The sequence below is a fragment of the Amblyraja radiata genome, chromosome 18 (genome assembly GCF_010909765.2).
Source record: "Amblyraja radiata isolate CabotCenter1 chromosome 18, sAmbRad1.1.pri, whole genome shotgun sequence".
In the NCBI taxonomy this organism is placed as follows: Eukaryota; Metazoa; Chordata; class Chondrichthyes; order Rajiformes; family Rajidae; genus Amblyraja; species Amblyraja radiata.
The window spans coordinates 36349927-36373685 of record NC_045973.1 but is presented as its reverse complement, the minus strand read 5'-3'; the positions used below and the strand labels follow the sequence as shown (position 1 = coordinate 36373685).

Below are 23759 nucleotides of genomic sequence, written 5' to 3'. Positions count from 1 at the left end.
TCTTTTTAGATTCCTCCACCCTTGTAACAAGGGCTATTCACCTTGTCCATATTGAGAACATTTCCTGTAGCACTCATCCTGTCTAAGCCTTCAGACATATGATAATCCCAGTCAATATTTGGGAAGTTAAAACCACCACTACTACAAACCAATTATTATTTCAGCTGATTTATCCTCCATGTGATGTTTGAACCAAAATTGAAGTGGTAAACTATGTTTATTGATAGTTCCTTTATCATAATAGAATATGCATCTGTGTTGCCATTACTGGTGGCTATGATATACTTCACATGATGTTAAAATGTCACTCTGTACATGTACACAATATGCTGATTGATCTGCATCATCAACTTTATAGTTGCTGTATGACTGCATATCTTTACTTTTCTACTGTTTATCTTTTTTTTTGCTTAATTTTGTTGCCCTGCCGTGTAGGTGCTTCCAATCTGATGCTGTATCGGTCGCTTTACTGTTACAGTAAACATTGACCAAAGTAAAGGCTGTACATGTTAGGAATCAGACAACACAAAGGAAATAAGAATGAAAATATCCTGGAAATAATAGATCTGGGAAAATGACTGGTAATAAGATTAAAGTAAGGGCAGCACGTGACACAGCGGTAGAGTTGGTGCCTTTCAGCACCAGAGACCTGGGTTCGATCCTGAATATGGGTGCTGTCTGTACGGAGTTTGTACGTTCTCCCCCTGACCTGCGTGGGTTTTCTCCGGGTGCTCCAGTTTCACTCACCCTCCGAAGACGTCCAGATTTGTAGGTTAATTGACTTCGGTAAAAATAGTAAAGTGTCCCTAGTGTGTTTAGGAAAGTGTTAGTGTGCGGGGATTGCTGGTCAGCGTGGACTCAGTGGGATCAAGGGCCTGTTTCCGCCCTGTATCTCTAAACTAAACTTTAAAAAAAAGGTAGAACAACAGTATATGGTCCTACTTAATAAAATAATTTAGATATTTGGGCTGGATTGGCTGATGATAGTCAGTGGGTGTGTTGAGAACTGGTAGCTGTCTTCGCTGTGCAAGGTTCCAGACTTCAACACCTTCACGTTGTGGAAAGCACTAATGATGGGTGCGGAGTTTAACCTTCTGCTCTATTGTTGGCTCACCATTCAATTGAAGGGTTTAGTTTAGTTTATTGTCACCTGTACAGAGGTACAGTGAAAAGCTTTTGTTGCATGCTAACCAGCCAGCGACTGGTCTGTAGCATCCTGATCTGAGGAGCTCATTATACCTTGTATCTGGCCCCTCATTTACAGCAGCCAGGGCTACCAACCATTCTTAAAAAGGGAAGTGCTTTGTTTTACTTGAACTATTACTAATATTTTTTTCCATACCTGCTTCTCAACGTCTGATCATTGGAAACATTTTGTGTGAAAAGGCCTCCTGATGTCATGAGCGTCATAAGGCCACGGGTTGCCCATGGACAGGTTGTAAAACCTGAGGTCTACTTGCCCCTTGCCCCTTGCAGCTTAATCTCCCTTTCAGAACACCCACTCTGGTGTGGCCATGGTGTTGTTGCAGTCAGACAGGTACAGAAGGTTGGAGCAATTGGGAGACTTGACAAGAGATTGACATGATGCCCGGGCAAGACCTGTCACAGTGTTGGGCACTGCACCAAAGCTAATATAACCAATGCTTGGATTCTAATTAGTGCCCTTTCTAATTGCACAGTAGAAGTAGAAATGCAAGAATTAAACAATTGCGTGCAATGGAAGGGCCATATAGAATAATTTTGGATGAATGTATTAAGTTGGGATGATAGCCTCCCTTGTTTTTTCGCATCATTAGTATGTTGACACACTGTTATTAATAATTTTGTTAATTCTCAATTTTGCATCTAGCGAGACTCGGCTGGTGGAGATCATAGAGATGCTATGTGAAAGCATGAATTTTGATTGCAATCAGATGGTAGAACGGAGTGAGGATCATATTGAAAAGTGGTGGTTCAAAAAGTGAGTACCTAACTCATCTTTTTGCCCTATGGAATGGAATGGAATGCTATTTATTGTCATTCAAACCTAGGTTTGAACGAAATTACATTTACTACAGTTTTTTACATTACAAAAAAACCCAAGAGCCACACTTAACACAGTTTACATAAACATCCATCACAGTGTGTCTCCAACACCTCCTCACTGTGATGGAAAGCAAAGTCTTATCTCTTCCCTTTATTCTTCACCCGCGGTCCAACTGCAGCGTCTAGGTGAACTGGGGCTCCGATGTTAAAGCCCCCGGCGGACGATGGTAAGTCCTGTGGCCATTTAGCCATGCCGGGCGATGTTAGGCCCCGGCTCCATGTCCTTTAAATCCCGCGGTTCAAGAAGACCAACCAGCTTTATCCTTATCAAAGTAAATGCTTCAAAAGCCGCCTCAGGGTAACAGGATGATTTTGCTGTTGGGACCAAGTATTAGTTATCCAGATTTACTTGAATGATTAAGCAGTACACTGAATATCTCTTGCTCTGAAGGCATTTATTCATCCTGTGTGCACTGTTAAATGCTAGCCACTTTGCACACCTGTATTTTACTGACAAGATTGTGTAGCAATGTGACATTTTATAAATATCTTAGATGTGTGCCTGTTCTCTTTGTGTACGCTTAGTAGGACGACCAAAGTTGCAGATGAGTGGAGCAGAGCAATGTATTCTATAAACTCACATTCATGAGATGGTGATCTATATTTCTACAGCAAGTCTATGTTGACATTTTGCAGGCAGGAGGAGCATCCAGATCTATTCCAATGGCTCTGTCTGGATACCATCAAAATGTGCTGTCCTGCTGGGACCTTTGGACCTGAATGTCAATGTGAGTATAGTCATCTTATAAATAGCAAGAAATCGATACTCACACCCCAATCATCTTGCAAGTAAATATTTTTTGTGCCTTTAGTCAAATTAACTGTGCTCCCTGTGAGCATATGTATGGAGGATGGGGAATTAAGCGATGTTACCAGAGCCCAAATGTATAACGATTCTTTCTTTGGTTACTTGTTTTATCTAAGTGAGATGTGATGGGTTTTCCAAATATGACACAAAGCGCTGGACTAACTCGGCGAGTCAGCCACCATCTCTGAGAGCACAGATAGGTGATGTTTTCGGTTGGGACTCTTCCTCACCCGAAGAAGGGTCCCAAACCGAAATGTTGCATATGCATGTTCTCCAGAGATGCTGCCTGGATTGCTAAGTTCCTCCAGCACTTTGTGTTGTTCTTTTGTAACCCAGCTTCTGCAGTTCATGGTTTAAAATCTTTGGCACGACACTCTTATTGTAAATCCAAGCCTCTGTTTAATTTATGTCTTATGCTAGAGCTTAATCCTGGTCTTCCCCGAGGGCTGAGGCATGAGAGCTGCACTAAAGGGCACAACATTAGGGTAGTTCTTGGCCTCTGGTAAATGGCACTTCTGACAAGAAATTTGGGCCATTTCATTTTATAGTTCAAAAGGCAGTGTGTTTTCCATGGTATTTGTGCTAACACTTGGAAAGGTAAATATATATTTTTTAATTGCAGTAGCCAATTTCTTTCGGTTAAAGTTGGAGAAAAACATAAGAGTTTTGTTTTGTAAGGACATTCCATTAATTCTGTGGGAAGCGTGGGGAATTTCGAACCCTTCAACCTTTCGGTATAAGTTGTGGTACTGATCAAAAGCCGAGTAGCAATTTATCTTAACAGAGGCCTTACACTTTGGTCTTCCCCTGGGTCTCTCAGTACTGATGAAAGTCGAGTTATTTTTGCATAATTGGTTGCAGTGTCTTTTTTGGCTGGCTGAAAGTGCCTTGTGTGCAAAATTTAAAAAAATTCTAATTTAGATTGAATGCTTCACCTTCCTTCTAGAAATGGGTATGTGGATATTAGAACACATTTAGTAGCAATGTTACAAAATTTTGAGATTTTAAAAATCAAGTCTAATTTATCCCATCAGATAAAGCATAAAAATAAGTTTAATTTGACACCTAATTCACTTTCATATCTCAAGTATTTAAAAAGTTATGGCCATTTTCATACTCGGAAATGAGCATCTTGTTCCCTATTGATTTTCTATGGACATAACAAAAAAGTTGTGATCGTGAACAGTCAAAAGCCCATAACTTTCTTAAAAATTAAGAGAACTGAATGAAATTTTCAGTTATCATAGATTGAAGCATTCTGAAACAAATATAAAATAATCTTACTTGGATGACCTGAAATTAAAGCATATAATTAGTTAGTTACCTAATTGTAGCTAATTTCAGACTTCAATTACTAGATCTAAACATCTATCCATTTCTTAATAAATGATTAACATTTTTAAATAGCCTAAATGTCCAAATAATATTCACAAATAAATCACAATAAAACATGATTTTTAAATCTCATTTACATTAATTTATAGGCCAAATGGAAGGAATTCAGTGTTCAATTGCTGTAAATAAATGCCCATTTAAATCAGCTTTCCAGTGGGTCCCTGTGGAACGCGCTGGTTTAGAACGTTCACATTGCGGTAGATTTGTGCCCTCAAATGCCCAGAAAAATACTGCGCGATATAATGGGGCCAAAATGAGCTACTCGCAATAGTAAACTTTGTATAACGGGATCTTTAGAAGCCCTTTTTAATGTAAAAATATACAACCTTCCTTCAGTTGTCTGCTTTATGAGACCCTGCGGTTGCTGTCGGTCGCGGGTTTAGAGATTGATTTTTAAACTACTATAACTATTATTCAAGGCCTTTAAACCTAATAATAGCTTTTGCGACGGGGTCTTCCAGCGATTTTTCGTTAATAATTAACTAGGCTGAACATCTTCGATTTGAACAGCCTAGAGAAAATCGCGTTTTAAACCCGCCCCCTCTAAACGGCGCCAAAATCGCGCACACCCGTAGCGGCAGATTTTCAAAGACGCTTCAGGTAGGCTTTGCAACATACCTACATTTAGGTTGTTATTCAGAAGTTGCTTATGAAAGAGCAAAGCAGGTTAAGCATGTATTGAGTTTTTTAGCCTCCTTTAAGAACAAAAAATGGTAACATTATTTTTGTAGAAAATGCGGTTACATTGTTTATTTACTGTATAGCCATGGGTCCCGATGGTGTCAGCCCTAAGGTATTCAAGGCGTGTGCCAGCCAGTTGTGCGGAGTACTCCAGCATATCTTCAACCTGAGCCTGGAGAGGGTTCCGGTGATGTGGAAGACATCCTGCCTGGTTCCTGCTCCTCCAATTCCTACAGACTGGTGGCACTGATCTCACACATCATGAAGTCCCTGGAGAGGCTGGTGCTCACTCACCTGCGACCTCTGGTTAAACTCTACCTGGACCCCCTGCAGTTCGCTTACCAATCAAAGGTGGGGGTGGAGAATGCAGTCATCCATCGCTCCTATGCTCACCTGGATAAGCCAGGAAGCACTGAGAGTCATGTTTTTTTTTACTTCTCCAGTGCATTCAATACCATCCAGCCTGCACTGCGAGGGAGCAAACTGACGAAGATGCGGGTGGATGCTCCATTGGTGTCCTAGATCACCAACTACCTGACTGGACGACTACAGTATATCAGGCTACAGAACTATGTCTCGTACATGGTAGTGATCAACACAGGGGCCCCACTGAGGACAGTCCTCGCTCTTCCTGTTCACCATCTACACCTCAGATTTCATATGCAAGTCTGACTCCTGCCACTTGCAGAAGTTTTCGGATGACTCTGCAATTGTGGGCTGCATCAGTGAGGGGAGGGAAGCTGAATACAGAGGTGTAGTCAATTACTCTGTTGAGTGGTGTGGATTGAATCATCTGCAACTCAACACCGACAAGACAAAGCAGTTAGTGATAGACTTCAGGAAGAGAGGAACACCCCTGTCCCATGTCTCCATCAAGGGCGTGGATGTGCAGTTTACCAAGGAGTACAAGTACCATGGTGTTTACCTGGACAGTAAACTGGACTGGTTCAGGAATGCTGAGGCACTGTATAAGAAGGGACAGAGCCATCTGTACTCTTTGAGGAGGCTCCACTCTTTCAACGTCTGCAGCAAGATGCTGCAGATGTTCTATCAATTGGTTGTGGCCAGTGCCAGCTTCTATGCTGTCGTGTGCTGGGGTAGCAGGGCGAAGGTCGCGGACGGCAACAGAATCAACAAGCTCATCAGGAAGGCTGGCCCCATCCTGGGAGGGGAGTTGGATTAATTGGAGTTGGTCTTGGAGGGGAGGATGCTCCTAAAACTGCAGAGCATCTTGGATAATACAGCTCACCCCCTCCTTGGCACACTGGTCAACTTGAGGAGCACCTTCAGCAACAGACTGGTTCCACCAAGATGCAGCACAGAACACCATAGGAGATCCTTTTTCCCTGTGGCTATCAAACTGTACAACTCCTCCCCCTTCTATCATGGGGTAGACTGACTTCCCTCCCAGCCCCCCCACGCACTCCCCAATCCTGGACTTCCCACTCACCCATTTAATTTCTTGTGTTTTATGACTGTTGACAGACCGATTTCCCTCCTGGGATAAATAAGGTTCTATCGTATCGTAATGTATTACAGTAAATGCAAAAACAATTGTGGCCTTTTTGACTGGTTTCAGATACGTAGCATTGGAGCCTGAAGACAGCTTAAACTGTTATGTATTTCTGAATAAAACTTGGCATTTAAAAAAAATATTTTCTGCTTTAAAAGTAATTATGTGAAATACTTTAAATTTTCATTCTTTTGCCCTTCTGCTCTCAAGGGCTAACTTAAAAGGGGAGTCTGATGTCATAGTTATCATTCATGACATTGGCCTGGGCCAGAGAAATATGCATAACTTGCTTCTCCCGATCTCTCCTGTCAGTGTCTAACCATATGACCACCGATATCTGCACTCTGAGTTTACATAACTCATTATTGGAGGTTATCCTTTCAACTGCCGATGCCTTAAATGCCAGCTAAGCTACTCAAGATCTGGATCCTCTGAACATTTCTCGATCCAGCGTGTGTTAAACATTTGCCCACAATAACTCTTTTCCTTTCATTTACATAGTATATTTCAAGAGAGCTAGATTTAGCTCTTGGGGCTAAAGGAATCAAGGGATAGGAGGGAAAAAGCAGCAACGAGATACTGATTTTAGATGATCTGCTATAATCATATTGAATGGCTCAAAGGGCCGAATGGCCTACTCCTGCATCTATTTTTCTATGTTTCTATATTAACAACATTATCATGGAATGCTCCTGTGAGTGATCTTGGAATGTACAACAATGTTAAATGTGCTGTGTGAATGGAAGTTGCAGGTAATATAGCAATGTTTAAGAAACATTTAGACAGGTACATGGATAGGGTAGGTTTAGAAGGATATGGGTCAAATGCAGGCAGGTGGGACATGTTGGTCGGTGTGGGCAAGTTGGGCCGATGGGCCTGTTTCCACACTGTATGACTCTTAGGTTGTTATCAAGTATATTTCCATCCTATTGACTCAATAATTGACATAAGTTTTTAATTTCTCATTTTACAGCATGTATAGGTGGATCAACAAAGCCATGCAGCGGATATGGTAAATGTGATGGTGATGGAACACGGTTTGGGACTGGGCTATGTAATTGTAGTCAAGGCTATGCAGGTTCGATCTGCATGGAGTGTGCTGATGGATACTTTGAAGAGCTAAGGAATGATACTCATTTGATATGTCAAGGTATGTGATGCACATCTTTACATACATGAGCTTGAAGACATAAGGAAATTAAAAAGATCTGTTTAGACTATGAACATTGGTGACAGCAGACGAATAGCTTGCAGGAGTGTATTTTTCCAGTGGTATCATGTTCCTTCCATTTTGTATTCTGTCAGTGATTCAGACTGGAATTTGGTTTCAACAGCACTGCAGGCCTTGGATACCCGTGATCTATCTTTTTGGTATCAGATCCTCTACAATCCCTCTACAGAAGGACATACAAATGGCAGGTGTTGCTAGTAGAAATATGATCCACACATATCCTTCTCTATTTACATGCTATTTCACAGGAGAACGTCAGAGACTGTAATTACTCTTTTGAGTTCATCTGTCATTATGCCTCATTTGTAACCTGGATCACTCAGTGGAATGGGATGGGTTTAGACCAGATTCCTGTTTTGTACTCTGCCTGTTTTTATCTTCCAATTTCTGTGATGTAGAATCTTGAATTTGTTGCAAGAGGAAGGAGGTCATTTGACACATCGTGGATCCAATTCTTGATTGACAACCATGATTGAATCAGTGTCCACTTCATCTTGGGCAATGCTTTCAAGAACATAACTATTCACACACGCTGGTGTTGGCGAAGGTCTAGAGGAGGTTGCCGAGAATGATCCTAGGATTGATAGGGTTAACATGAGGAGCGTTTCACGGTACTGGGCCTGTGCTCACTGGAGTTTGAGAAGGATGAGGGGGAGACCTCATTGAAACTTTTCCGAATAGTGAAAGGCGTGGATAGAGTGGATGTGGAGAGGATGTTTCCACTGGTGGGCGAGTAGGAGCAGAGGCCATAGCCTTAAAATACAAGGATGTCCCTTAAAAAAGGAGATGGGAAATTTCATTAGTGAGAGGGTGGTGAATCTGGAATTCTTTGCCAGAGAAGGTTGTGGAGGCCAAGTCAGATATTTTTAAGGAAGAAATTGACTTGATCAGTACAGATGTCAGGGGTTATGGGGAGAAGGCAGGAAAATGGGACTGAGAGGGAAAGATAGATCAGCCATGATTGAATGGCAGAGTAGACTTGATGGGCCGAACGGCCTCATTCTCCTAGAACTTATCAACTTAATAAACTTTTAGCATTAGGTTTTCTTAAATTAAGTCTTTCTGGCACCATGCCTGGATCTTCTGCCAAACACTTTGAACCTGGATTCTCTGGACAGTGACCTCTTCTGCTTTCCTTTATCTATCTAATTTGTTTTTTTTAAATATCTGCTCAAAGGAAAAATTTCTACTCTGATCTACAGTACATTCCTTATTGTAATAACCACTCCAGTACCCTCTGGACCCTTTACATCCTGGTATACAGCGACCAGCATTGGATCTACTGCTCCAGCTGCAGTACAAGATTTGCCAAATCATAGTTTATTTTACTCAATTCAAGAGTACCACTTGCATTGCAAATGCTGGGAACTGGCAGTCTCGATGAGAGGTTCCGATCCAAAATATCGACTGTCCATTTCCCTCCATGGATGGTGCCAGATCCACCGAGTTCCTCCAGCAGTTTTGTTTTCTTCTGGGTTGTTGATATATTGGTTTAGTTTTTATTAAGTAAGTTGCACCCAGTGCAAAGTCGTACTTAACAAAGGTGATAATCACAGTCTGAGTGACTGTGTGTGGATCTCTTTTTCCTGCTGTGTCCTGTTGACCTCTGGTTCTCTCTCTCTCTCCCCTAATCTTTACTTAAAACACTTTTCCCCTTTGATCATGCTGGCCAACACCAGTCTGAGTCATATTCCTTTCAAAAATACATTTTATATCATGACTTGTCCTGTCTTTTGCAGGTATCCATTCCTTGTCATTTTTAACTTTATCACAAATTAAGCTAGTCCTTGAGTGGTTCCCTTGTGCTAATGCCCTGGAATTATTTCACAAATGTTACCTGCTTGAGCAATTTGGCCCTTTGGCTATTTCATCCGCTCCTTTTGTTCTCACTCTTTTATTGGTGTTCTGCACTTACTTGTTTGAAGCACAAACTTCCGTGGTAGATTTATTGTGCTTGTTCTGTCCTGGGCTATCTGTCTGCTTCCAACTTAACATCACTAGCCCGTAGTCTAAATTACTGCCCTGCTTTCACCCCTACAAGTTTTAAGCATTCTGGTTCAGCTTTTTATTATACAGTTTAGCATTACTTTTCACTTAACTGTCTATCAAGCTTCAACCTAGCATCACATTAATATGCGTTGTAGTCGCTTCAGCGATCTTTACAACACTGTTCATGGCAGCAATCATTAAAATGCTAAGATACATTGGAACACCTATTCAATGTTTCACTGTTTGATCAAGCCATCTCCAAATAATGGAGTTTAACCATTATTTTATAAAGCATCAGCATAATGGCCTTGGATAGGTACTCAATGTCCTCGGATCTAATATGCCTTACTAACCTTGAACATTTAATACAGAATCTGATTTGATTTTGAGGATAATGCAAACAACTAACTCAAGACAAAGTATTGGGCATTGTGCTCAATACTGCTCTTGTTATCCAAACATAACTTTTTGAGAGAAAATTATACAGCCTAGGAAAAACAATTATTCCAGTTCTTCAAAGAAAGTGTGTGGGCGCCTTGTGGCTGTGGCTCACCTGCCTGTCCGCCTGTCTTTTTTTCTTTTTTTTCGTCTTGTTAGAGTATGTTTTCGGTTTATTTTTAGTTGTGTATTTGTAGGGGAGGGGGTGGGGGAAAGTTTTAACTTTTTAATCTCTTCCGTGAACGGAGACGGGACCTTTTCCTTGTCGTGTCTCCGCTTTGCTGGGGCCTAACATCGTGGAGCTGGCGGCCTCCGACCGGAATCGACCTGAGGGCTCCAGTCGCAGAGCCTGCGGACTCACCTACTACTCACCTACCATCAAGGAGCTGGCTGAGGTGGCGCGGCGGAGGCGACCTGACTGTGGAGCTTCGGAGGCCTCGGCCGCAGGCCCTGTGGACGGTAAAACCGGGAGCTCGCAGATCCCTGGTGGGAGACCGATTTCCGAGAGCTCTCGCAACGGCAACTTCGCCCGCCCCGAATCGCGGGGTTTGAATCGGCCCGTCGCAGGGCTTTACATCGCCCGGTGTGGCTTAATCGGCTGCGGGACTTACCAACGCCCGCTGGGGGCTTTAACATCAGGATCGCCGCGACACGGGAGAAGAATAAAGAACAGGGAAGAGATAAGACTTTTGCCTTCCATCACAGTGAGGAGGTGTTTGGAGATTCACTGTGATGGATGTTTGTGTGGAACTGTGCTAATTGTGTGTTACGTTTATTTTATTGTTATGACTGCAGGGAACAAAATTTTGTTCAAACCTCTGTCTGTTTGAATGACAATAAAGACAATTTGTATTTTGTATTTGTAGATTGCCATCAACATGGTATGGGGATTTTATGCGATGTCATTCTGAGCTATTGTACAGAATTTTGCATTTCTCACTGTGCAAAAATGAATTTGTTTCAGTGGACCCAGACGGGAGATCTTTATGCTTTACAAACCCATGAGTACTTGATTTTAAGGAGAGATAAGAATCCCATTTATGAATTCTGGAAATAAGGTAGTTGCTTGAGTGCAGAATATCACTTTGTTTGTTGGTAATGACTCCTTGAGTAGCAAACATGAAGTGTGATATTGCATCAATTGCAGCTTTAAAAGTGCTATTCTCCAGATTGCATATGTCATTTTCCTCCTTACAGATATTGTGCTAAGTTCAGTTTTTTTCTGTGAAATTAATGCTTGGCATTTTAATGTTTCAATGAGGTGTGGTTCAATAACTTCTTCTATTGTTTGCTGTATTCCAGAATGTTACAAATCCTGCAAGAAGTGCACGGGTCCTGAAGACTATAAATGCCTCGACTGCAAAGTCGGTTGGTTCTTTCATGAAGACAAGTGTATAGGTAATCACTTATCCTTGTCATTCTTGTACCTGTGGAGGGATATAGCTCGTATACTGGCAATATATGTTATGTGCCATACAAGCTGTAAAAACAAAATATGCAATATAATTGCTGAAGGATTACAGCATTGAAAATTAGACACATGTATTTTTAAAACATTTAAATCATTGGTTAAACCAATAAAGAGGAAACTGCCTTTCACCTTCTTTCTGCTTTGCCCATTGACGATAATGATTACAGTGGCAAAGCACAGGTATCTCAAAATTGACGGTCAGCTGAGTGGAAGACATTGTGCCCAGTTTAATTTGTGAGCTCTGGGCTTCCGCCTAGTTAAGCGATTAAAAATCAGTACTTACAAACAGATCCACTGGGTTTTTTTTTGTCAAAGGTCTTTGATAATAATTTCTAATGTTTTTGAATGAAAGGTAAATGTTGGCCAAGATATGAAGGATAAGTTCCATGGTCTCCTTCAGAATAGTTTGTGGAATATTTATGGCCCTCCCGTGACAGGGAAGATGGAATCTTAATTTAACAATCCAAAACAATGATTTTCATAACACAAAAATGCCAGGTCGTGATTATCTAAAACAAGAGAGCCTTCAACCCTTGTTATTTAACAGCATTTACACTGACGAGTCAATGTGCTGGCGATCACCATTGACCGCTTGCTCATCAGGACCTAATGCAGAGTCACCATGGGTACAAGAGCAACTAACCGGTGGCTGGATATTCTTGAGCAAGTGACTGACCACTTGCCTTCTCAAAACAGGAAAGTTTTCAGAAGTCAACAGGCTAACATCCTATTCTCCTTTATTCTGCATCAATATACCTCCAATAGTGAAGACAACATCTCAACAACATTTGTGACTGTACAGTTTATTTGATTGGCATCCATCTCATGAACCTTAATTCACTCCATCCATCACTGGCACACAGTGTGTAGCATTGAGAAAACACATTGGGGTTATTTGCCTACACTATTCTTGGCATATAAGAATGAAAATGACCGGCAAAAGAACAAAACCTATCACGTTTTTCTTTGAGCAGCTGCAGCAAGTGACACGGATCTGGAGGGAACTGCCGGAGATAGTAATGGAGGAGTCAAATATGGTGGTTGAAAGGGAACTGGATAAGCATCTAAATGGAAAAGACTCGCGGGATTTTGGGAAGTGAGCAGGTAGCAATGGATGGAAGGGTCCCGTATAAAGCTTATACATATACACCATAACTTGCAACTCGCTCAAGTTGCACACTATCCTGACTTGGAAGTATATTGTTGTTCCTTCATTGCTATTGGATCAACTCAACAGCATCTGGAGTAGCTTTTTCTGAAAGAATAGCCACAGTTCAAGAAAATGGCTCTCCATCACTTCTAGTGGACAACAGATGCTGTCCTTGCCAGCAACACGCGTCTGGAAAAATAAATTTAAGATTAGAGTTCAACACCATCTGGTTGTCGGATAGCAAGAGGCCATTCTGTCTGCCATGTCTATACCTGCTCAAGTACTGCCGATGCTGGTGTACGCAGGGATCAGGCAATTTTTCTGTTGTGTTTTTTTTTTGCTTTCTTTTTTATTTGTAACTTTCTACCCTCTCTTTTTCTCGCTTTCTATAAAAAATAAAAATACTAGAAGCAGAAGTAATTGATAATGGAAAATTTTAATAATGTATGACTGATGTATATGAAAAGTTTTTTTTCTACTATAATATGTAACTACATTGTATAATATGTCTACTTCTAATAAATAAATTTAAAAAAAAAAAAAAAAATTTCTGGAGAACTTGGACAGGTGATGTTTCAGGTCAAGACGCTTCCAGCAAGTGCTACACACTGCTCTATTGCCAAAATCCTGGGAGTCGTTTGATTTAAATGCTTATCCAGTTCCCTCTCGAGCACCGTATTTGAATCCTCCTCTACTACTGCCCACGGCAGTTCTTTCCAGATCCTCCTCGGTTTCTGTAGCTATTCAAAGAAAAACTTGTGTTTTGTTCACTTGCCAGTCATTTTCATTCTTGGTTCTCTGCCGATGGGAATGTTTTCACTTCATGACCATGCCCTTAATTCGAAATACGGCCTTGCAGCCTCCTGGGTTCAAGGAGAACAAATCAAGCTTATCCTAATTAAATTCCTTCATCAGAGAAATTATTTTAGTCGTGCACTTTCTTTTTACGCACTTCATCTATTTCCTAAATCGCAAAGCCCAGAACTAAACCGAATATTCCAACTGCGGTTGAATCAGTGTTTTATCATTTTTTTTATCATGGCTACATTGCTCTTGTACTCGAGATATGTATTAATAAATCCCAGGTCATCGTATCCTCTTAAATACTTTCTCAGCCTACCCTGTCACGTTCAATGAATCACGTATATTAACTCCCAATCTGGCCTTTCTTGTACCCTTTTAGAATTGTTGCAATGAATATAGCTTTTCTAAATCTTCCTTCTAAAGGTGACATTTTACATTTCTCAGTATTACATTTCTTCTGCCACTTATACGCCCAATCCACCTGCCTCTTCACACCTCCCTGAAGCCCTGTTATTGTCCACAAGCATCAGACTGGATATTCTGCAGCAGATCTATATATAGATTGTGGCTGTGGGACCTTGGGCATCTTAACCATTGTGAATAGAGGCCAGTGCACCTTTGAATGGAAAAATTGTCAAGCATTTGAAGAGATTATTGGCTGCTGTGGGAGAAAGCAGGATTTGTATTAGATCACTTTTTTTGTCCACAGCTAGCACTAGCATAATGAGTCAATTGATTACCTGCTGAACCACAACATATTTATTGGTTCTGTTTAATTCTTGACTAGTTGTAGCTAACACATCCACCATAATTGATTGATACTGTAAGTGAGGAATCATTATCAACAGTTTATGCTAATCTGCACAATTGCAAAGCAAAACTAGAGAATTGAAGACTCTTCGCTTCATCAGCTCTAGAAATCCACACGCAAATATATTTATGAAGAGATGGTTTCACTCCAATGTGTAAAACATTATGGTGTTTACATGGAGTACAAATGAAGTCTAATACATTGCTCTTTCCGATCAGATATTGATGAGTGTGACCTGGAGTCGCCAAGCTGCAAGGCTGGTCATTATTGTGTGAACACAGAAGGCTCCTATGAGTGCAGAGGTCAGTGTTTCTGTCACCTTTTTCTGCTGAATCTTTTTATCAGCTACTCTTTGTACATTTTACTCTGTGACATACATATATTTCTGCTCGTACAAATATTTATAGAAAATTATTGTCTTAAACTATTTGCTCTCAGTCAAGTATACGTGGCCTTCATATGCAGGTTTAATTTGATCAATTTTGCTTTATAATTAATGTTCAAGAAGTCGTATGGTCTTTTCTACTCTTAATCTTTTGTGTTCATCAGTGTTGGATGATCTTCAATGACCCTGTGACAACTGGACTAAAAACTAAGTAAATATCCGATGCTTCAGTTATTTACTTGACAATATTTATTGATTTCTGCAACGCAGTGTTTTAGCTTTTGCCGTGGTTTTCCAACTTTAATGAACAGTCTGTGTATATCGAGTTTTTCAGGAGACTGAGACGTAACTTTGTTATCATTGGGGACTCTGGTACGCTACGCTGAACACAGTAATACTTCACATTTAAAAAAATACTTCTTTGGTTCCAATTCCAGGTTGTGACAAAGCATGTTTGACCTGTATGGGAGCTGGACCCAGTAGATGCAAAAAGTGTAATCAAGGTTATCAGATGGATGGTGCAAAGTGCCTGGGTAAGTGCAGCATTGTAATATTTGTTCTGGTCTTTGTGGAAGAATGGTGATTCCATGGAAAGGTTCAGAGGGTATGTGCTAGGTTGGTAGATTGGATGTCACATCTGGTAAGACTGCTGCCTCTCAGCGCCAGAGACATGGATTCGATCCTGACTTTGAGTGCTGTCTGTGTGGAGTTTGCACGTTTTCCCTGTGACTTTGTGGGTTTCCTCTGGATGCTGTGTGTAGGATAATGTTAGTGTGAGGGACTCGATGGGCCGTAGGGCCTGTATCCCTCAAACTAAAAACAAAATAAATTGCAATGTTTAAAAAACATTTGAACAGGTACTTAGATAGGAAAGGTTTAAAGGGGTGTCGGCCAAATGGCAGCAAATGGAGTTAGCTGGTTGGCATGGATGAGTTGGGCCGAAATGCCTGCTTCCACATTACATAACTCTGACTTTGATTCCACCACACAGACAATGATTTTTTTTTGTAAGTTAGAGTTATTTTTTTAATCAAACTGAAATAGTTAAGTGGTCTTATAACATAATGATGATAAAATTGCTTCCACTGAAGAGTAACTTGAGACATAACATCACATAATAAAAGAAGGATTTCTTAATGGCAGCTGTTTGGAATGGTAAAAACGTTTTTAAAAGCAAGATTTAAAATAGTTTTGATACGAAGCAGAATAAATTGTGGGGAAAAAGAAATTTAAATATCTGCATGCAGAGCCGAGGATGAGGAGCAAGGATTTCAGAGAGAGGCTCCAGACTGCCTTTTCTGAAGGGAAAGTGCTATCAAATTGTGTTTTTTTTAGTTACGATGCAGGTTAACATCATAAAATCAAGAAGGGAATCGTTTGTCACATGACAACAGCATAGAATTTAAAATAGTGCCGCAAGTTGGCTTCCTCTACTTTGTACATTGCCTGAAGTTCAGACTGTGCAATGGTTGAATGATTCTACCTCAGTTAATTAAAGTCGACCAAAGTTATCCTAGTTGTAGTTGTGTAAAAAGATTGTAACATAAATGAGACAATGCCATGATGAACTCTGATTTCTAGCTGGAATGGAAATACAGCATGTGTTCTCAGTTTTAGAAGCTGGAGGAGTAGCGGTGAATAGTTCATTCTCTCAATCTTGCGTTGCAGATATTGATGAGTGCGACAGTGAGATACCTGTCTGTAAAAGTGTACACGAAGAGTGTACAAATACAGATGGCAGCTACATCTGTGGATGTGTTGAGGGATACTCTAAACAAGATGGTGTTTGTGCTGAGGACAAGCTGTCAGGTAAGTTTTACCTTTTGATCCAACATCTTGGCGCTCTATTGCAAAGCGCATTAGCAGAGATTCCTTTGTAAACGGTTCAAAAAACACATTTTTTAACGTGGTAGCTCATTACTTCAATGACAGGCTGATGGGAAACTTTAATTGAAACAAATGATGAAATGTACAACGGGTCAATTATTCAAGTGAAAGCAAAAGATGCACTTAACCAGCATCGAGTGGAGGATATTCATTCTATATCTGCCCTAAACCTTGGGAAATATGTTGGTGGTGCTGGCATAAAACAGTTATGTTTTTTTTTTCACATTTTCTTTGTACATGATTATTCACAATTTAATCAGATAATACTTTGGTTGAAGTTGAAACAAGAATGATGGGAAAGCTATAAAAAGTTATTTTTATAATCAAGGATATCAAAAGAGCACATTTCGAAAGGGGAATCCATAAGCTGTAAATACAATGATTTGCGACTTTCCGATGTACTGTTGGTATAACAATACTGATGTATTTGTCTTATTATTGCAGTATTCAACTGCATAATCAAGAGAAGCATAAAGCTACAACTCTTTAATGATTAAGACTATTCTGACTTGCTTTCTAACTGCTAAACCTGACTCACTTTTTGTGGCTTTGAATTCCTTCACCATTCTTGCAAGACTGAAAGTTTTTTTGTTTTAAAGTTTTATTATTTCATCTTTTACCTTACCCTTGTATGTACATCCCAATCTGTTTTCTTTCATAATGCTTAAAAGTTTTTTTTATGCCCTTGCTTTGTTGTATTGTCTTTAAATATTCTTCACTGTGGCTGGCTGGCTGCTTAGTCTGTTTGATGATGTTACCGTTGTCAGTTGCCATGGATCCATTAAAAGATGATACCTCCTAGAACTGATGCAAAAATCCATAATGTTTTGGTTGTCTGGTAGTTTATGTTTGAGATCAGTGCGAGTGCTGTCACCTCACTATTGAATACAGAATTCAGTTCCTTCAATTAAGAATAAAATGCCAGTCACTTAGTACCTCCAAGAAGAATTATTGAAATAAAGTAGCTCAGGGCAGCTCAGTGGTGCAGCAGTAGAGTTGCTTCTTTACAGCACCAGAGACCCGGGTTCGATCCTGACTATGGGTGCTCTCTGTATGGAGTTTCTATATTCTCCCTGTGTGGGTTTTCTCCAGGTGCTCCGGTTTCCACCCACACTCCAAAGAGGTACAGGTTTCCCCTTTTCCGGGGTTACGTCCGTGCCCGGGTGAGATTAGAAAGGGAATACGCCCTGTCCACGGGCACCCTGAGGGAGTTCCGGGACCGCTGGGCTCCGCAGGGTGTTGAGTGTATCCTCAATAATGATTGTAACATAGTTGTATAGTAGTTTACTATGGATATATGTTTGTATTGTATTATGGTGATGGGTTCTGGCTTGTTTTATTGTAGTGTAAATATTATTTTTTAATAATTGAATAAATCTTTTGATAGATTTTTTAAAAAGGTACAGGTTTGTAGGTTTTTTGGTTTTGGTTAAAAATATAGAAAATATACTGTGTAGGATAGTGTTAGTATACAGGACGATCGCTGGTCGGTGCGGACTCGGTGGGCCAAAGGGCCTGTTTTCGTTCTGTATCTCGAACGTAAAGCTGAATAAAACAAACAATAGAAAACAATTTAAAGTGACTAATGAAGCCTTTCTCCATTTGTTCAAATAGCTGTCCCTGAAGAAGGTCTCTTTGACAATGTCACTGAAGATGAGATGGTGGTGCTGCAACAAATGTTTTTTGGTGTCATCATCTGTGCGCTGGCAACACTTGCAGCAAAGGGAGATATGGTCTTCACTTCAATCTTCATTGGCGCCATTGCAGCAACTGCGGGATACTGGCTATCGGAGAAGTCAGACCGTCTTGTAGATGGATTTCTTAAAGGAAAATAGTGACTCATTTAATTTAAGAGAAATTAATCAGACAATTATCTGTGGTAATAGTTGACTGAAAGAAAAGTGGCTTGTTACCCGCAGACTGCTTTGGCAGAGCCAGAGATTGGGTATACCAGTTGAAATTAAGAGTTTAAAAAAAAAAAAAATCTATAAATTATGAATTCAAATCATTCTATAAATTATGAATTCAACACAAACTGCATGTTTGAAAACCCAAGATTTATGTGCAGAAGGCATGAGTCAGGATGTCCATATCAGAACAACCCTCATGCTTGTATATTTTTGGTGAATACAAAGTTCAGATAAATCATACCACGATGTAACTTTCTTCATAATCCACTAATTTATTGTAAAAAGCTGTTCTAAATTATTGTGAAACACTGTTGCATGGGCTTGATCCATATACTTAGTTATCAGAGGAAAAATATTCTAACAATTTTCAGGTATATCATGCTTCCATCTATAAAATATCTATTCATGTCAGAAAAATCGCCCAAGTTGAGCCAGGTGGACAGTGGCTGAAGTAATGAACTTGTCTGTGTCCAGTTTATACTCCTGGAGTGGCATTGGATTGGTCATTTATCTGGTGCCACTCGATAGGTTTTCTAGTATCTGGCCACTGTATTGAGTCTAGCGTTCTCATTCATACGTTTTTCTTTTTGAAAATTGTCTTAAGTGGGTGAGAATCGAGTACGTAGCCAATGTTAGACACAAAATGAATATAGGTTTAGTTGAAAATGAAGCACGGCATAGTCTAGCAAAATAATATGCGTTTCTTGGACTTTGAGAGTGGGATGGTTAGAAAATAATTCTAAGTAAATAACCTGTTCTTTTTCTTGACCCACTGAAGTGATTTATGTTAAGAATTTTAAGTTTTAGAACCTGTTATTTAAGCAAGAAGAGTTGGGATCGAATGAGCGTTGTATGGTGTATAATAGTTGGGTAATGACTAGCTAGCTAGCAAGCGGTTAAATGAAGAGGATGAAGTATGAATGGGGCCAGAGTTGTTTTGCAGTTGGAAGAGTTGAAGCCATTACAGCATCTACAATGAGCCAAGTACTGGACTGGAAGCAGATGCCTATATTATTGTGAAGCTGAAGAGAGACTTCAGAAACAATCTTGATCTTATATAAGTCTGTACTTGCCTTCGAGCAAAGAACACTCTTGCTCTTTCATTTTCATAAATTAGAAAGGGATATGTTATATTCCTGGGTTTAAAACTGAAGTTCCTCAAAGGATCTCTGGGAGCATCTGGTCAAAAAAGCAACCTGCATTCTCATTGTCTCTGAAGCTGTAATAATGGATATTTTATGAGTCGGATCCATAATCTCTCTGATATCAATCCATCAAATAATACATTGACATAACCACCGAGAAACTGGGACATTTGCCAGCACTGGAAAAGACATTGGTATTTATGACAATGTTATTGATATGAGGTTTGCTAATCTCACTGTTACTTAAGCTTTTCTTTAATCATAAGGAATTTCCTTTGTAATGTGTCCATTGAAACTAAGATTCACAGACCCCAGAAGCTTTGGAATCTGTGGAAAATGTCTAGGCACTCCTCCTTTGTGGAGGACATCACTCAGTGGATATGTACTTTTCAACAGGACAAGTAGATATTAAGACTGATTTGGCTGATTTTTTGTTGTTGTTGTCTATTTCCCCAAGATATGAGTTGCTAAATTAGTAACTCTGCACTCAATGCAAAGCCAATTGGTTGGGTTTGGGACACTTGACTGCAATTCAGTAGCACCCAGAACAATTGCAGGAATGTATGCGTCAGTTCGCGGGGTTGTAACTTGAGGAGGAATAGATTTCAGAGCTTCATATCAATGGAGTGGTGTTTATTACTGCCTTGATAGTCATTTTGAGATAATGTTATATATTTTGTGTTTTCAGTTCCTTTTGCAGAAAATAAGTTATGTTGTAAACAGAAACAAAGTGATGGATGTACAAGATGCCCCAATCAACTGATGTGAAGAAAAAAAACATGAGTTACAATGTTGTGGGTATGTTCTGAGGAAGGGTAAAGAGCTTGTATTTTATGTTCAGCAAAATACATCAATAACTTGTCATCACTTTGCTGATATTGTCAACTTTATTCTGTATCTCCAGCATTTTATGTTGTGCTCTCATGCATTGGATTTTTTTTTCCGGGTTTATTTTATATCTGTAACGATGTGATTTGTGTTTGCAGAATCTCTTGTTTAATTCCTTTCTGTAATACATCAGATATTTTCATTGTAGTGGTTTGAAGTCTTATTTATTGTTCTTTAACTTGTCAACCTAATTTATTATGCTAAATGGTTGGAAACCAAGTCCCGCTTCAATGGGATACCATTGTTACTCTTGCATTGATAAACTTTGAGGAATTGTGTGCAAAATATTTTTTTTTAAGTCACATATCAAGTTCTTGTATCTGGGCCCCCTCATTGAAGCTGTGCTACCAAGGTTGTCAACGTTTTAACAAGCGGTTTTCCCTTGTCTTTCAATCAAACAATGCAAGGGGTATGGCAGAGTACCGGTTTAAAATAAGTAATTATTGATTTTCCCTGTACTTTAAGAAAGTAGAACTAGCATTTTATTTTGACTTGATCGCAAAGGTTAGCTCTGTGTGTTATCCTTGTTTTTGAAACAAAAACAAATGGTTTAGTTAAAAAATTGCACCCAAATTGCAGTTGTTAAAACAGCTGCTAGAAATATCTGCACTGAAATTGCCTTTTGTATCTGCACTGAACTTGTCTTTACCTTTGTTCAATCATGGGGCTAAAATGGGATAAAGCCCTGCCCCTGTCATTCAAGAGTTTGACCGTTACTGTTCATTCTTAAAGTATGCAATTCTTTCTATATGGATCCCAAGAATGTGACACATGTCACAAGTCTTTGGACTGCCGGATACAACTCCACTATTTAAGACAAAGGACTTTCAAAAACGTGCATTAGAAAAGCAAAGTATGGAAATTAAGCCTTGAATACCCAATTATTTTAATTTCTGTTACCTACATAAAGTCATTTTGTGCATTATCTCTTTAAATAGGCGTGTATGTGATTTATGTTAACATTTCTTGCAATGCTCTTGTATATCTAGGTAAGATGATAACCTCATGCGTGTATGTTTCCTGTACACGCAGGTTAGTTTAATATCAGAGATATACAATGACATCTTCACTGGAGTATTTGTATACCTAGACATGCCAGAGCACACGTTAATACCAAGTGGTCTGCATTTATTCATCCTTTATTGTATTTTATGGTTTCAAGCATTTGTAATGTATCCAGATGTTTCATTGGGAGCCTCCAACTCTCACACAATCCAACCTCTGGATGTTTTCCAGTTGTGTTTGAAATCGACTGATCAATATTAGTTAATAATGGAGATAAATGGGGTTGGAAATTATATTTCTGAGGTATTCCAAATATGCCTTTTTAATAATTGGGTGAGCCCAAATGAAATGGCATGTTGCAAAATATGGGAACCGGGTAAAATCTCAAAATATGGAACTGCTAGCACTGAAATTCTATTTAAAAATAAAATCAACATTTTGTGCTTATATATCCTTGAGACTGTGGTGCTTTTTATTGTTTGTTCGAAAAAAACCTTATTGTGACACAGTTTGGACAGGAGCAGATTGAAACAAGGCTACATACAGTTTGGGCAGCTGTGCTGATGAGGCGATGCATAGATTGTAATACAGTGGATTAAGTAGAAGTAAATAACTGAATAACAAAGTTTTGTCACTGTACCCACTTCCATTATCTTGAGAAGACCTTGACAGACATTGCATTAATGTGGAAGTCGGACAACTGCCAATAACATTGTCAGTCAATTGTTTAAGAAAGAAAGTATGAAGAAGGGTCTCGACCCGAAACGCCACCTATTCCTTCGCTCCTTAGATACTGCCTCACCCGCTGAGTTTCTCCAGCATTTTTGACTCTCTCAGTCAATTGGGTGATTTGAAAATGCTGGCCCATGCTTCCTTGATGTAATTTCTTTCCTTTCTCAAATGCACTTTGTATAGCTGAGAGGGCAATTGCCTTTTGCAGTAAGGAGTTTGGATTGTTTCATTTTGGAAAGTAATCCATTACACACCCTCTGACGATACTACAACCCAAATTCCACCGACCCTGGTTGTGGCAAATAAATTCTATCTACTACAAACCTTTATGTTTTAATCAAAAAAACATAGTTCTCAGTTGTGCTTGTATTCTTATAAATTTTCATTCAGCCCCAAACACTTCAAATAAAAAAATTGTGTGCAATAAAAACAATTTGCATTGCCATTTGCAGCTGAGCTAATATTGTCCCCTCGAGGCAGGCTCCAGGTAAGGAGAAGCATTCAGCTCAGCTGTGTGATTTGAATACTAAACCAAGCGAAGAGAGTGGCGGTAAATTTGCAGATGGTGAAAATACAAGCCTTTAATTTGTATATGAAATCCTATTTTGTTTTCTGAACATAGCTGCGTTCAACATATTGCTGTCTGGAAATTGGATTGTTGCAAACAGAATGCTGCACTATGCATCCAATTTTACCTGGATCTGTTTGTGCTAATCTAGATGAAATCTTGCCAATTCAAAAGTCTTGCCCAGTCTACATGGACCTCCTCATGGACAATCGTTCATGGGCTCAAATGTACCACGCTATCATTGTTAAGGCATGTGACGTTAGTAGGATCATAAAGGGCAACTTTTTCACACGGGATGGCTGTATGGAAGGAGCTGCCAGGGAAAGTAGTGTGAGGTAGATACAATAACAACATTTAAAAGACATTCGAAGTACATGGATAGAAACGGTTTGGAGGGATATGGGCCACACATGGGCAAATGGAACTAGCCTAGATAGGGCACCTAGACAACCATGTGCAGGTTGGTCCAAAGGGCCTGTTTCTATGCTTTTTAGATATCTCTCAGTACTCCATGGTCAGCAAGGCAGTCCTGAACTACAATCAATGTTGTAGGAAACTTAGCAGCCAGTTTGTTCCACAAACAGCCAAAAAAGTATGTGTCGCTGGAGAACATGGATAGGTGACATTTTGGGTCGGGTCCCTGCTTCAGACTGATTTGGGGGGGGGGGGGGGGGGGGGGTAAGAAAGCTGGAAGGGAGGAGGGGCAAATCGAAGCCTAGCAAGTTACATGGAAGGGGGGAGGGGGGGGGTGGGGTGGGTAGATGGGCATATGGTTGGACAAGTCCAGAGATGGTGCCTGACAATTCTCATCTGCAAAATAGTGCCATGGGCTCATTAACCTCCACCAGATGTTGCCTGTTTAG

General features: G+C 39.9%; 1 protein-coding gene across 3 annotated transcripts in view; it reads left to right on the top strand.

Annotated features, from left to right (window-relative positions):
• The window catches only part of creld1 (cysteine rich with EGF like domains 1), a 52536-nt gene extending 30491 nt beyond the window's left edge, over window positions 1-22045 (top strand). For 2 of the 3 annotated variants that reach the window (XM_033037158.1, XM_033037159.1), the window contains 8 exons: window positions 1850-1960; window positions 2722-2813; window positions 7456-7632; window positions 11443-11538; window positions 14595-14678; window positions 15199-15294; window positions 16430-16570; window positions 18263-18483. In XM_033037158.1, the coding sequence (XP_032893049.1) occupies window positions 1850-1960; window positions 2722-2813; window positions 7456-7632; window positions 11443-11538; window positions 14595-14678; window positions 15199-15294; window positions 16430-16570; window positions 18263-18483 (1018 nt within the window). Of the gene's footprint in view, window positions 1-1849; window positions 1961-2721; window positions 2814-7455; window positions 7633-11442; window positions 11539-14594; window positions 14679-15198; window positions 15295-16429; window positions 16571-18262 lie in introns of all 3 variants that reach the window. The other variant, XM_033037157.1, reaches the window with a different exon arrangement.
• The last annotated feature ends 1714 nt before the right edge of the window (window positions 22046-23759 follow it).